Source organism: Myotis brandtii, unplaced genomic scaffold (assembly GCF_000412655.1).
Source record: "Myotis brandtii unplaced genomic scaffold, ASM41265v1 scaffold869, whole genome shotgun sequence".
In the NCBI taxonomy this organism is placed as follows: Eukaryota; Metazoa; Chordata; class Mammalia; order Chiroptera; family Vespertilionidae; genus Myotis; species Myotis brandtii.
The window spans coordinates 1,394,811-1,407,131 of record NW_005371541.1 but is presented as its reverse complement, the minus strand read 5'-3'; the positions used below and the strand labels follow the sequence as shown (position 1 = coordinate 1,407,131).

The 12,321-nt window shown below is 36.7% G+C and overlaps 1 protein-coding gene across 11 annotated transcripts in view; it reads left to right on the top strand.

The window, feature by feature from the left end:
* The window catches only part of SLIT2 (slit guidance ligand 2), a 346,357-nt gene that overhangs the window by 215,271 nt on the left and 118,765 nt on the right, over positions 1 to 12,321 (top strand). For 8 of the 11 annotated variants that reach the window (XM_014532271.1, XM_014532276.1, XM_014532272.1 and 5 more), the window contains exons 7-10: positions 3,779 to 3,850; positions 6,656 to 6,819; positions 8,503 to 8,514; positions 9,842 to 9,980. In XM_014532271.1, coding sequence (XP_014387757.1) covers positions 3,779 to 3,850; positions 6,656 to 6,819; positions 8,503 to 8,514; positions 9,842 to 9,980 — 387 coding nt within the window. The remainder of the gene's footprint in view (positions 1 to 3,778; positions 3,851 to 6,655; positions 6,820 to 8,502; positions 8,515 to 9,841; positions 9,981 to 12,321) is intronic. The other 3 variants (XM_014532277.1, XM_014532270.1, XM_014532275.1) reach the window with 1 other exon arrangement.

Sequence of the window (12,321 nt, the reverse complement as noted above, 5' to 3'; positions counted from 1 at the left end):
ATATTTTAAAATATTTACATATTTACATGGAGAGAGAGAGAATATGTGAGAAAGAAAATCTGCTATGTGCCAAGCACTGTGTTTGGCATTAAAATACCACTACCAGTGAATACAGTAACTATTAATTTGCTTATTTGTTGTAAATTAATATAATTGCTTTCAGAAACAGTAAATTCATGAAAACACAATCACCTCATTCATTGTGTGCTGTGTCAGCAAACTATCTAAAAAGTGACTTTTAAAAGACCTCCTATCATGACCACATCAGAGAGTAATAAACATTTTATGGTTCATGGAATTAAAATCGAAATCTAACATTTAAAACTCTTTTGGGGACCTAATATGTATGTCTCAAAAAGATACAGATTGGTCTGAGTTTGTTTGCTAAAAATAAATAAATAAATACATAAAATCAGCACAGAAAGTATGCATTTCTTTCAAAAGGATTTAAACATTTATATTGAAATTTTATAAAGTCAAGCACACATCCTTTTATCATATACGTTAATTTTAAAATTTTTATAATTCATATAACCTTTAGAGAAATTAGTTGATGAATTTAAGGAAAAATTGAATGAAGTACTGAAACCACTGGAATTCATCAAGCCCAAATACCTTGCTAGGTAAAAGAAGTTCGCCTATTATAAACATTTCCTCAGGAGCTTTTTTATGGAGTTCACTTCTAAAGGGTTTCAGAAAGTTTGTTCTCTGTTTCGCGTATTTTTACCAATCATAACTCTTTAGATTAGACCATCTCACTATGTGGGAATAAATAATGAAAGGACGTTAATTTGCACATACATCAATTCAGGCTCCCAATGGTTTAGATTTTTTAAAATTTTAATTCATTGAACCATTTATGAATGTTTGAATATACTGAGGCCAAACAAGAGGAGTGGTGATCCAGGGCCATTGATGAAAATTTGTTAGATTAGGTAGAGAGAGTGAAATTTTAGGTAGATGAAAGCAAGTAGGCCGTTTATCACCTGTATGTTCATGGCCTTATTGTGGAATTCTGGTTGGTAAAATATAGAACTTTTTTTCCTAAATATGAAGATACTATCCCAAAAATAACTTTGAAAATTAAATCTAGATCAATGTTTACTTTTTCTTTGGAGGCTAGACTAGAAATGAAATATATCCCTTGAGTTGCTAGTTTTAGGTTTTTTTTTTCTATAGAATGCACATAATTTAATTTAATTGAAACACGGTGATTCATATCCATTAAATATCAAACTCTCTGCCAAATCCTATGCCTGGCACTAAGGGAATAGAAAAAATAAGTCCAGATGTAAGTCCAAACGGGCCTACATAATTAGCAAGACTAACATTTTGTATTTCAACACCAAGATGTCCTTTGTACAAGAATACATTCTCATTACAAAGAGAGAATTTTGAAGCTGAACACAGAAATGGACTTTTGCATGACCACAGCATAAACATATCATCATACCTAATTAATATGTATTTATTATTAACCTTTGAATACAGTTTCTTTGGTCCCACGTATTGCTCCATTACCAGGTACCAGTATCAAAATTGCTTTGCCGACATAGATACTGAATAAAAATGCTAAGATAATTTATTTCTTCAGTTGCACTATGCAAACTAACATTTTGAGAGAAGACTTCAAATTGATAGCCACCAGCATCAGCACTAAGTGAAATTCTGTTTTGTGGCATCATAAGAAATTATAGTTTCAAATTAATGTGTGTCTGCTGCTTGAATTACTTTAAAAAATACCTTATCCCCCAAGTCACATTTTAGTATGGTGTGTACTCTGGAGATTTTCGCTATAGAAAGTCAGCATCAATTTTTAGGGCGGAAAAAGGGGTCATTGGAAAGCAAATCCCTTTGAGAAGTGAAACCTTTTAGTGCAAACATCAGGATATATTTAAATGGCGTTTGAAAAGAAATCTCATTTCACTTGAGTACATGGAAAATGCTACAGGCTTTTAGATAGCATGAGCCAACCAATTCAGTGCTTTATAGGTCCTGCATAAAGTGGGCTGTTTTTTTTATACCCCCTATGTGACTTAATTCAAATCACTTGGATTAGTTCTTACATCATTCAATACATTGCAAAACTGGAGAGCAAAGAGGGTCAGTGCATGTTCCAGACATGTAACTGCTGTGCCCTACTTTGCTGAGAAGTTTAAGTTAATCCCTCAACCCCCGAGCACCCCGCATCGCACCTTTAACAACTGTAGCCACCAGCTGGCCTAACGTAGCCTCACGAATGTACCTTGTTTCACCCAAGCAGACTTGGCCCAGGGACTTTTTGAAATATTTGAGTTGGTTGCCGGTATTTAAAATTAAAAACTAGGAGGATTGACCTAAAAATTTCGAACTCGAGCTTCTCGAGAAAATCAGATTCTTCAGCAGCCTTCCAGTACCACAGAGCAGTAGTCCGTGGGAGCTGGATACTAACTCTACAACAAAGAAGAGCATCGCTAGTTTTCCAGGGCCCTGCTGGTTCCCAGCTGTGCGCTGCTCTCCTTCTCTCTCCCTCATCATATTTTCGCATATCCAGCCTGCTTCTCTCATGTTTGTTCCCTGCCTGGCCTCGGTAGGCAAGTGAATTTGCAACCTCTAATTACAACCCTTCTCCAATATCAAAGGTATCCACCTGGGCTATTGATCCCATCTTTCTCGCCTCCTTCAGCAGCTTGTCCTGTTTAGTCAACACTGTACTATATGCTAGAATCATGTTCCGTCTCCACACTGTCCTCACACGCTCCTGGAATAACTGTCTTCACATTTTCTTGTCACAACCAGACTTCTCCGAAGAGAGAGGGGGAGAGAAAAGAGAATTCTTTTCTTCATCTTATTAATTCTAAGTTTTTGTAACTTGAGTAATTCATCTCACCAGTTGGACTATTTGCTATTTTCAGACAGGTTTTATGCCTGCCTGTTTTATTTTTATAATATTCCATATTGCCATAAATATAAGAGCCATTCAGGAAATATTGGATGAATAAGTGAGGAGAAGTAGCAGTAGAAATAATAATAACAAACTAACAGTGCTTGTTAGGGGGAAATAGGAAAAATTTGAACCAAGAAAGAATTATGCTTATTTTCACCATATCTCTCATGACCACCCATCTTACTTAGTCTAGTTTCAGGAAACCATGATCATCACCACGTAGCCCTAAAATAAAAGGACGGTATCTGGCTGCAGCTAAAAACTGTTAGAATATATTGAGCTTTTAATATACTGCTGCAGAATGTCACTTCATCCCCACCCAAAGCAAGTAGCACATATAGATATCATTCTTATTACTCAGATTTCAACAGTGGCTGATGTCTACAGGAAACAATAATCAGCAGGACTGTGTTTCACTCCATGACATTGCTGTGAGATTTCAGTTGGAGCTTTCAAATATGTTCATTTACTCACGGGCACTAATTACACATGACACCTCTCTAAGGAAACGTGACTACTTAATGTTTCCAACTGTGACTGTCTCAGGCTTGTTTGTCATAAACAGACATGCATGCAGGTACAGGTGCATCAAGCAACATAGAAGCAGTAAAGATACTGTGGCTAATGCCATATGTTTGTAATAAATATTTGGTAAAACTGAATACATAGTGATATGTTAAAATATACAACTTATTTATCATCTTGTTTATAATATAGTACATTCTCTATGCCATCTCAACCCAGTAATTGTTTTATATAAACATAATCGCTACAAGTTTTCTTTACATTCATATATAGAATGATTAGTACATTTCATATCTGAAGTCTTTATTATTTTCTTTTATTCTACAGCACTCTCAACAATAACAACATTACCAGACTTTCTGTGGCGAGTTTCAACCACATGCCTAAGCTTAGGACTTTGTAAGTAGTCACAACATATATAAAGGTCAATCTAATCAATTAGGGATGCCCCCTGAGTACTATTTTTAGTAAGCAAAGAACAAGTAGTTCATTATGGTGTAGACAAGGAAAACACCAGTTTTATTAAAGTTCTAGATATGATATTTGAGCAAATTATTCTGAAAACTTGAAAGCTTTCTTTTAAATGATATGTGTTCTGGGAAGTTTACTTTGAGTTATTGTGGAGGTCACATTTCATTAAGAAATGGAAGACTCCTTGATTGGCTGTCAGAAATGATAAATGATAAATCTTTATGTTTTTATTACTGTATGTCAAGCAGACCTAATAAAGCTAAACTAGCTCACCAACATTCTTTGTAACATAAAATTACAGCATCACCTTCTAGTGTTTCTGTAATTAAGGTTGTGTCAGCATTTCTATTTAAAAATATCTTTTCAGGGGTTACAGATGGACATTAAAATATTTTAGGTGAATAAAAAGGTTCTCTAATAAAGTATTTGCTATAGCTATGTGTGTTTTTTTTTCTCTTGGAGAAAAATTAATCCTTAAAGCCCAGGTTGGGGATATTTATTCAAAGCATTTTCAGAGATGAATCTCATTTGAACTTAGTTTCAGAATCACCTTGACCTAAAAAAGCTATATTATATACAATATGTGAGAAATAGCCAGAAACATAACCAAAGCATCGGACTTTTGGGGAAAGTATGTGTTCTTAAGTATGTTTTGGAAAAGCCAATATTTTTATTGGCTTTTCAAAATATGTTTTTTTTATAACAGCTGGTAACTGGAAACATGTTTATTTTCTTTTTTAATAAAAAATCAATTGAGTTGACAGATTTTTAATAATTAGGCAATATCAATCTTAATTTAATTTTTTTCTCACTAAAGTGTATCTCTGTATACAGTGTTCCATCTTTATAATTATCTTGGAATATGATTTAGCAAAATAAAAGAATTCTGAAAGTATGCACATAGAACTAGATTTTGTTTCCTCGGGGCTATCAGATTGAGACTAATCTGTCCAAATTAACAGCCCAGTTCATTCCAACTGTATTTAATGAAATTGGTTTCTCATTAAATGTAATTTAAAAAAAAACAATTTGATCGAGCTTTTCTTCTTTGCAAAATAAAGCCACTCAGACCGTAAACTCATCCATCATCTGCATTTTTGATAATGTGCCTCATTTTCTTGTAGAGATCCACCACAGTCCGTCTTACTAATCAGGCTTTTCCATTTTTATCTTCCTTTCTTATATCACATGTGCCCATGTAACTGAACCATTGTACTGGGTGTGGCTCCGATGGAAATGTTTAGAGAACGATGATGTGGGATGTGCCACCTGGCTTCCAAAGGACGCCACTCTGACTTCCACGCAGACTGAGCCGAGGTTGCCCACCTTTCCCACAATGTAGCTTTTTGCTCTGCGGTCTGCTGTCTAGTTTTCATACAAGGCTCTTCCGAATCTACAAGTTCAAGGAGAATGTAAAAGAGCCATCTAACTTTCAGTTCCCTTGCTTTGCTTGTTTCATTATTCTATATTATCATTGCTACTTAAAAATTCCATTTTTATGGTCCAATTATCTTTCTGGACTGAGTTCCGTTTTAATATCCATTACTGTTATTGGGTTAGAATTGAGCACATCAGCTAAAAAGGGCTAAAATGGTATTACTGTGTCATAGATGATTCTGGGAACGATGCTTTGATTTATAGCTTTGGATGTCCTTTTCTTTAGTTTGAGAAAACATAAAAGCCAGTTTGAAGTCATTTACCTAATTTAGTGGATACATTTGTCTGATGTTTTATTAATGGTGAAGTGCTATTTGCCACTTGGAAGGGATCCACGATCGGGTGTGGATTCCTGCCAGCGCAGAGGGGGCTCACTTAATTCCTTCACTCCCAGCCACTTATGTCTTTTAATTCCAGTTTCTACTCTTGGAGGGCAGGTCCCCAAGAGCCAAATGCTGCTGATCCCTTTTTCTGATATTGTACAAAAAGAAGGAAATCAGAATAGGGCCTGAAAGAAGTGTTTTCTATTTTAATCCTTACCTACGGATGTTTATCAATTTTAGAGAGAGGAAGGGAAGGAAGGAATCAGAGAGAGAGAAAGGGAGAGGGAGAGAGAGAGAGAGAGACATCGATATGAAAGAGAAAAGAGAAACGTCCATCAGGTGCCTCCCATATGCACCCTGACCAGGATCAAATCTGCCACCTTTCCGTGTAGGGAACGATGCTCCAACCAACTGAGCCACCTGCCCAGGGTGGAAGAAGTGTTTTATGTTGAGTTATTATTCTTTCTTATCGAGCAAAAAATGAAAGTGACCTCCTAAAAAAGATTTTGCAAGCAGTTCCTGCAGAGACTAACTAATAATTCAGACTGGGAGCCACGAGTTTTATTAACGTGCCTCCTAGCCCGACCCACTGCCTTACCTGCCCGTTCCCCAGCACCAATCGGCTATCGGTATGGCGGCACTGCAGAGCAATTTGCCTTGGATTTGTCTCTCTGCACCATTTTGAATGAACCTAGGCAAAAGATTTTCACGGTTATGTTCCAGTTTCCACATATTTTCTTAGCTCGCAGGTGAAAGAAGAGAGACTCGATGCTGTGGTTGTGAACCAGCTACATTTTTAGACAAGTAATTTGATTGCAAGTTGCTAAGCTTTATCTAATTCTATGTTAAGAAACAAAGCTATATATTATTACTAAAGATTTTTCCAAGTTTTGAAATAACTATTTGTTTTGTTTTGTGTGTGTGTGTGTGTGTGTGTGTGTGTTTTGCTTTAAACCTCTTGCCCGCCATTTAGTCGACTGCATTCCAACAACCTGTACTGTGACTGCCACCTGGCCTGGCTCTCGGACTGGCTGCGGCAGAGGCCTCGCGTGGGCCTCTACACTCAGTGCATGGGCCCCTCCCACCTGAGGGGCCATAATGTAGCTGAGGTTCAGAAGCGAGAATTTGTCTGCAGTGGTAAGGGAGAAAGTGCCTTTATGTGGTCTTATTGTATGCTGTATTCAAGGACACTGTGAAAAATGCATGCTCTCAGGGTTTCGTGTTGCTCACTAATGTGTGCAATTGTGTGCTAATCACTCTATGGAAATCCTCTGTTTTAGTGGTGATAATAATATGCTCTAAGACATCAGTGCATGCTTTATAATTACTGATTACTTGTACCTAAGGAATGATGAAAGACTTTTTCAGCTTTCACTCCAGGGGAAATATAGGAAATCCCTAGATTTTAGTTCTCTTTGCTGCTCGTTATTTTCCCTTTAAGTAATCATTTATATCTACTTTTATGTTAACAATTGGAAATATGATTAATTAATCCTGGATCTCTGCTGGGAAATTAAAAAAAAATAACTATAGTTGCAGAGTGACAAAATACTTTCTGTGTATACATATATAGTAGGGGTTGAGGTCTACTTAAAAGAGGTAAATGACTAGCTTTAGTAACAAAAATCTGAAAACAAAAATAAGACATGTGTGATATAAAATATCAGTAGGTGACATTTACTTAGTTCTTTCCCTCTGCTTAAACACCAATCTAAGTATTTCACATATAGTCACCTCATTTTACCTCCCTCATAACAGTTGTAGGGAAATGTAATATCTATATTAGAGGTTAAATTACTGAGAAAAATATACTAAGTAACCTTGTTCACGGTTATATAGTTTAAACCAAGGATCTCAACCTAGGCAGTCTGATACCCAATCCATGGATAGATACATAGGTAGATAGATATTTATATATATTTATAAAATTATATGTTTATACAGGGGGCAAAAGTCTGTGTATACATATATAGTAGGGGTTGAGGTCTACTTAAAAGAGGTAAATGACTAGCTTTAGTAACAAAAATCTGAAAACAAAAATAAGACATGTGTGATATAAAATATCAGTAGGTGACATTTACTTAGTTCTTTCCCTCTGCTTAAACACCAATCTAAGTATTTCACATATAGTCACCTCATTTTACCTCCCTCATAACAGTTGTAGGGAAATGTAATATCTATATTAGAGGTTAAATTACTGAGAAAAATATACTAAGTAACCTTGTTCACGGTTATATAGTTTAAACCAAGGATCTCAACCTAGGCAGTCTGATACCCAATCCATGGATAGATACATAGGTAGATAGATATTTATATATATTTATAAAATTATATGTTTATACAGGGTGGGGCAAAAGTAGGTTTACAGTTGTGAGTATGCAAAACAGAATTTATTCTTGTATTAGTATTTATTAATTATTGTATTATTTTCCATACAAAAACTGTAAACTTATTTTTGCCCCAATTTATATTTTATTGATCCATATTAACATATAATTTCCTTTATAAATATAGGGCTGATTGTCCTTTAGAACTGACTGTTCAACAAACAATAAGAGGCATAAATGGTTACCAGTTTCTTAAAGGAATGAGAAGAGGTGCCAATATAGGATTCTAAGTTATTGTTACCTTTTAGTCCTCTTTATGTACTTTCCCACACTTTTTATAACCCACACAAAATTTTCCTGTGATGTCATGAAATGTGCTCAATAGGCCTGGTTGAATTTTTTTAAAAATTAGATAATGAAATGACTCACAATTTGTCACTAACCACTTTTTCTCTCTTCACTTCCCTCCCCCCTCCCTGCCCCCATTTTCTAGATGAGGAAGAAGGCAAGTTCACGTTTCTTTTTTAGACTGAGAGTGTGTTTGTGGAGTCTGAGAGCTTGTTGGGAGGGACAGGGTTAGCAATAGCCTGCTGCCACTGCCTGGCATATCCCCACCATGCGGGTGCTCTCCCTGCAGGCCTGAGAGGGTTGTCCCTGCTGCAGGGCCAATGTGTGCACCTGCCCATTTGCTAAAATACTGCTGACACTGTTGTGCATCCTTCAAACAGTAAAATCTCATTTCAAAATAATTTTGTTTTCAAATAAGAGTAGTTAAGTTATATACCTGCGGGAAACTACTTATGCCAACATTTTAGGCCACAGAAAGCCAAAAAATAAAGCATGTCAATTAACAATGTCAGAGTGACATGTGACAAATTATTATAATAGCTCCAAAGAAAATGGTCATTTTGAACCTATTCAGACATTAAACTAAGCATGATCTAGTTTCCCCCCACATTTATGGCCACGTGATTACTTATTTAAAATCAACAGATATGTCTACCAGGAGGGACATTTTTATTTTTGAGGTAAAGTAAGTTAAGCTGTATAAGTTTAGTAAAGACCAAGCTCTATAAGCTTATTAGAAAATGAAATATAGACTAGTCTGAAGTTGCTGTATTTTTGGAACACAGAATAGTTTTGAATAGAATTTTACTTTTGGAATCTGAATTTAGACTTTCTCACCATGATTTCAAGTCTTACACTTATAATTGGTACTAGAGGCCCCGTGCACAAAATTCGTGCACTCAGGGGGATCCCTCAGCCTGGCCTGTGCCCTCTCACAGTCCGGGAGCCCTCGGGGGATGTCTGACGATGCCTTAGGCCTGCTCTCTGTGCGGGAGTGGGCCTAAGCCATCAGTTAGATATCCTTAGCGCTGCCGCTGAGGCAGGAAAGTCTCCCACCACTGCCGCTGTGCTTGCTAGCCATGAGCCCGGGTTCTGGCTGAGCGGCGCTCCCCCTGTGGGAGCACACTGACCACCAGGGGGCAGCTCCTTCATTGAGCATCTGTCCCCTGGTGGTCAGTGCACATCATAGCGACCAGTCGTTCCACCATTCGGTCGATTTGCATATTGGTCTTTTGTTATATAAGATAATTCCTTTTAAAAATCTCATTTGCTTCATCTGGATATTGACCCCAAAATTATATAAATGCATGCTTCCTAAAGTATATTTTGGAAATAACAGATGATTTTATAATCAGGTATATAGAGAAATGTTTTTGACATGCTTTGTTTGTTATTTGAGATAAGCTTGCATGTCTCACAGTTATGACTTTCAGGAGGAAGAATATACTTGCTGTTTATCTTTGTTTTGTTTGCTTTTTTTTTAGGTCACCAGTCATTTATGGCTCCTTCTTGCAGCGTCCTGCACTGTCCAGCCGCTTGCACCTGTAGCAACAATATCGTAGACTGCCGTGGGAAAGGTCTCGCGGAGATCCCCACAAATCTGCCTGAGACCATCACAGAAATGTATGTGTCCTGAAACCCCCTCGCACCCCTCCTCCTCCCCAGGGATCCAGACCCTGACTTTCCTTAGGAGAGTCTGGGTTTATCAAAGGCAGATCTGATCAATTAGCTTAGACAAATGTTCCTTTCAGAATGGTATTGACCCTCACTCTGTTTAATTAAGTATCTTGTCGAAGTGGCTAAGATTTGTCTTTTTTAAGCACAGGAAGAAGGAAAAGGAATGCATTTTAAGGAGAAATAGTATGTTTCCTTCCCTTGAGAAGGGGTTATTGGGCTATTTAGGGACGATAATGCAGGGCTTTACTAGTCTGACTGTGTGGGTCTTCCCCAGTTCGTTTCAAGCCCGGAGCGGAGGGAAATAAGGCAGCTGGGGTAATAAATCATAGAAACAGGATGGCTAGACGGTGTTTGGCCTCCTCAAGAGCTCACATTTTAAAAAGCAGTTTAGCTGTTGTGTGTGAACTATTGTATAATCCGCCACAAAGTATAAAAAAGGGTAATAATATAAGTCAAAAATATAAGATACTTAAATTGGTGAGCATTTGAGCCTACTTGGGTTGATGTTAAAGCCATCAGAAGTTAAATCCTCTCAACAAAGTGGTTCATACCTGTCTGTATGCAGCTGCAGTGAGCATTTGTCCCTGCCAAATCAAGGTCATGTGCAGGAAACAAGGCCATGTGTGATGTCAGAGGGACCCCTTTAACAAGCTCAAGCATTAAACATTAGGGAAAATCTTTACCTCGGTATTCACTCACTGAGAAAGCACCTCTTATCCACCTAGGTGCCATATTATTGTTTTAGAAGCCAGTTCTAAATTTTAACTAAACAAATAGCACTGGGCATTTTTGGTTGAAATATTAATGTAGGACCACTTCTTGTGATAAATCTACATTGTAGGCACAAAAAGATCAAGTTATTTTCAAAAACTATTTATTTATTATTTCATTTTTATTTTTTAATAATTTATTGGGGTGACATTAATTAATAATGTTATATAAATCTTACATGGACAACTTTATAATAAAACATCTATATTCTCTATCGTGTGTTCACCACCAGAAGTCTAGATTCCTTCCTTTTTTTTTTTTGCCAATTCACTACTCTAATTTATTTATGTGAGAATAACCTTCGCTCCCAAGACCCATTGTCACTATTTTAAAGTATCTAGTGTGTGCTTAAATATGTGCTTACAGCTTTGCTGTCTTAGACAGGGTCCTCTGAGGAACTCTAGAATTTATGGCCATTTGACCCAGACATGGATAATGAAGGCACATAGTTTTCCTATCCTATTTCTGATTGATGGGACACTACCTTGCATAGAAGACACATGCTTAGTATTTTTTAGCTGAATCTGGGAAGGAGAAAAATATATGGTTTTAGAAGAGGTGGGTGACATCACACAAAAGAGAAACAGCAGGAGCCTAGGGCAGCGGTGGCAGCGAGTTATGTTTTAGAGATTGTACCTTTGAGGTGAATGGGAGTACAAGGTGCATGCCAAAGCACAATAGAAAATAAACCCAAAAAAGGATATCTCTCTGTATACTTTCCAAGCCACCGGGTACTGAAGGACTTTCATCTTAGAAGATGTAATATATGATGAAGTAGATAGTAGTTTTAGAATAGGGAATAGTAAACATATATTCATCTATCCAGGCATGAACATTTATTTATTTGCTTATGTGTTTATATATTTACTAGAGGCCCGGTGCACAAAAATTTGTGCACTCGGGAGGGGTCCCTCAGCCCAGACTGTGCCTTTTCAATGCTGTGTTCTCAGTACCTTGAACAGTGAAGTAGTCTATCAATATATGAAAGAGTGGATAAATGAATTTTGAAACATTTATATTATTTTTGAAAGAACCAGCTCAGATCTGACCTTTGTCAACTTTTATTTTTACTAATTCCGACTTGTTTTAATATTATCATTTCTTTAAATTCTAAGACAAGAATTTCTGCTGTCATACAGTATTGTTATGTCACTTCTAATAGTGTCTTGAACTGTCAACTTACAACTATTAGATTTAAGTTTTAACACATTTGTATTTGTTTTTTCAGTTGCCTCAGATTCAGCTGCCATTTATTAAATACCCACTATGTGCCAGACATTATCTCATTTGATGTTAAAGATATTTTACTTACTTTACCCATTTATCATATTATAAGGAAGTGGCAGAATTGGAATTGAAACCTAGCTTTCCTCATAGTGTTCCCATCCTTTCAATTGTGTTACTTTCCACGTTGGCTGATGAGAAAGGATTTGAGTGTTGTTGAGTGAGGCCAAGTGCCACATCTGCTCTTGGTGTCTTTACTGAATACTGAACAGGTTATTAGTACTTACAACAA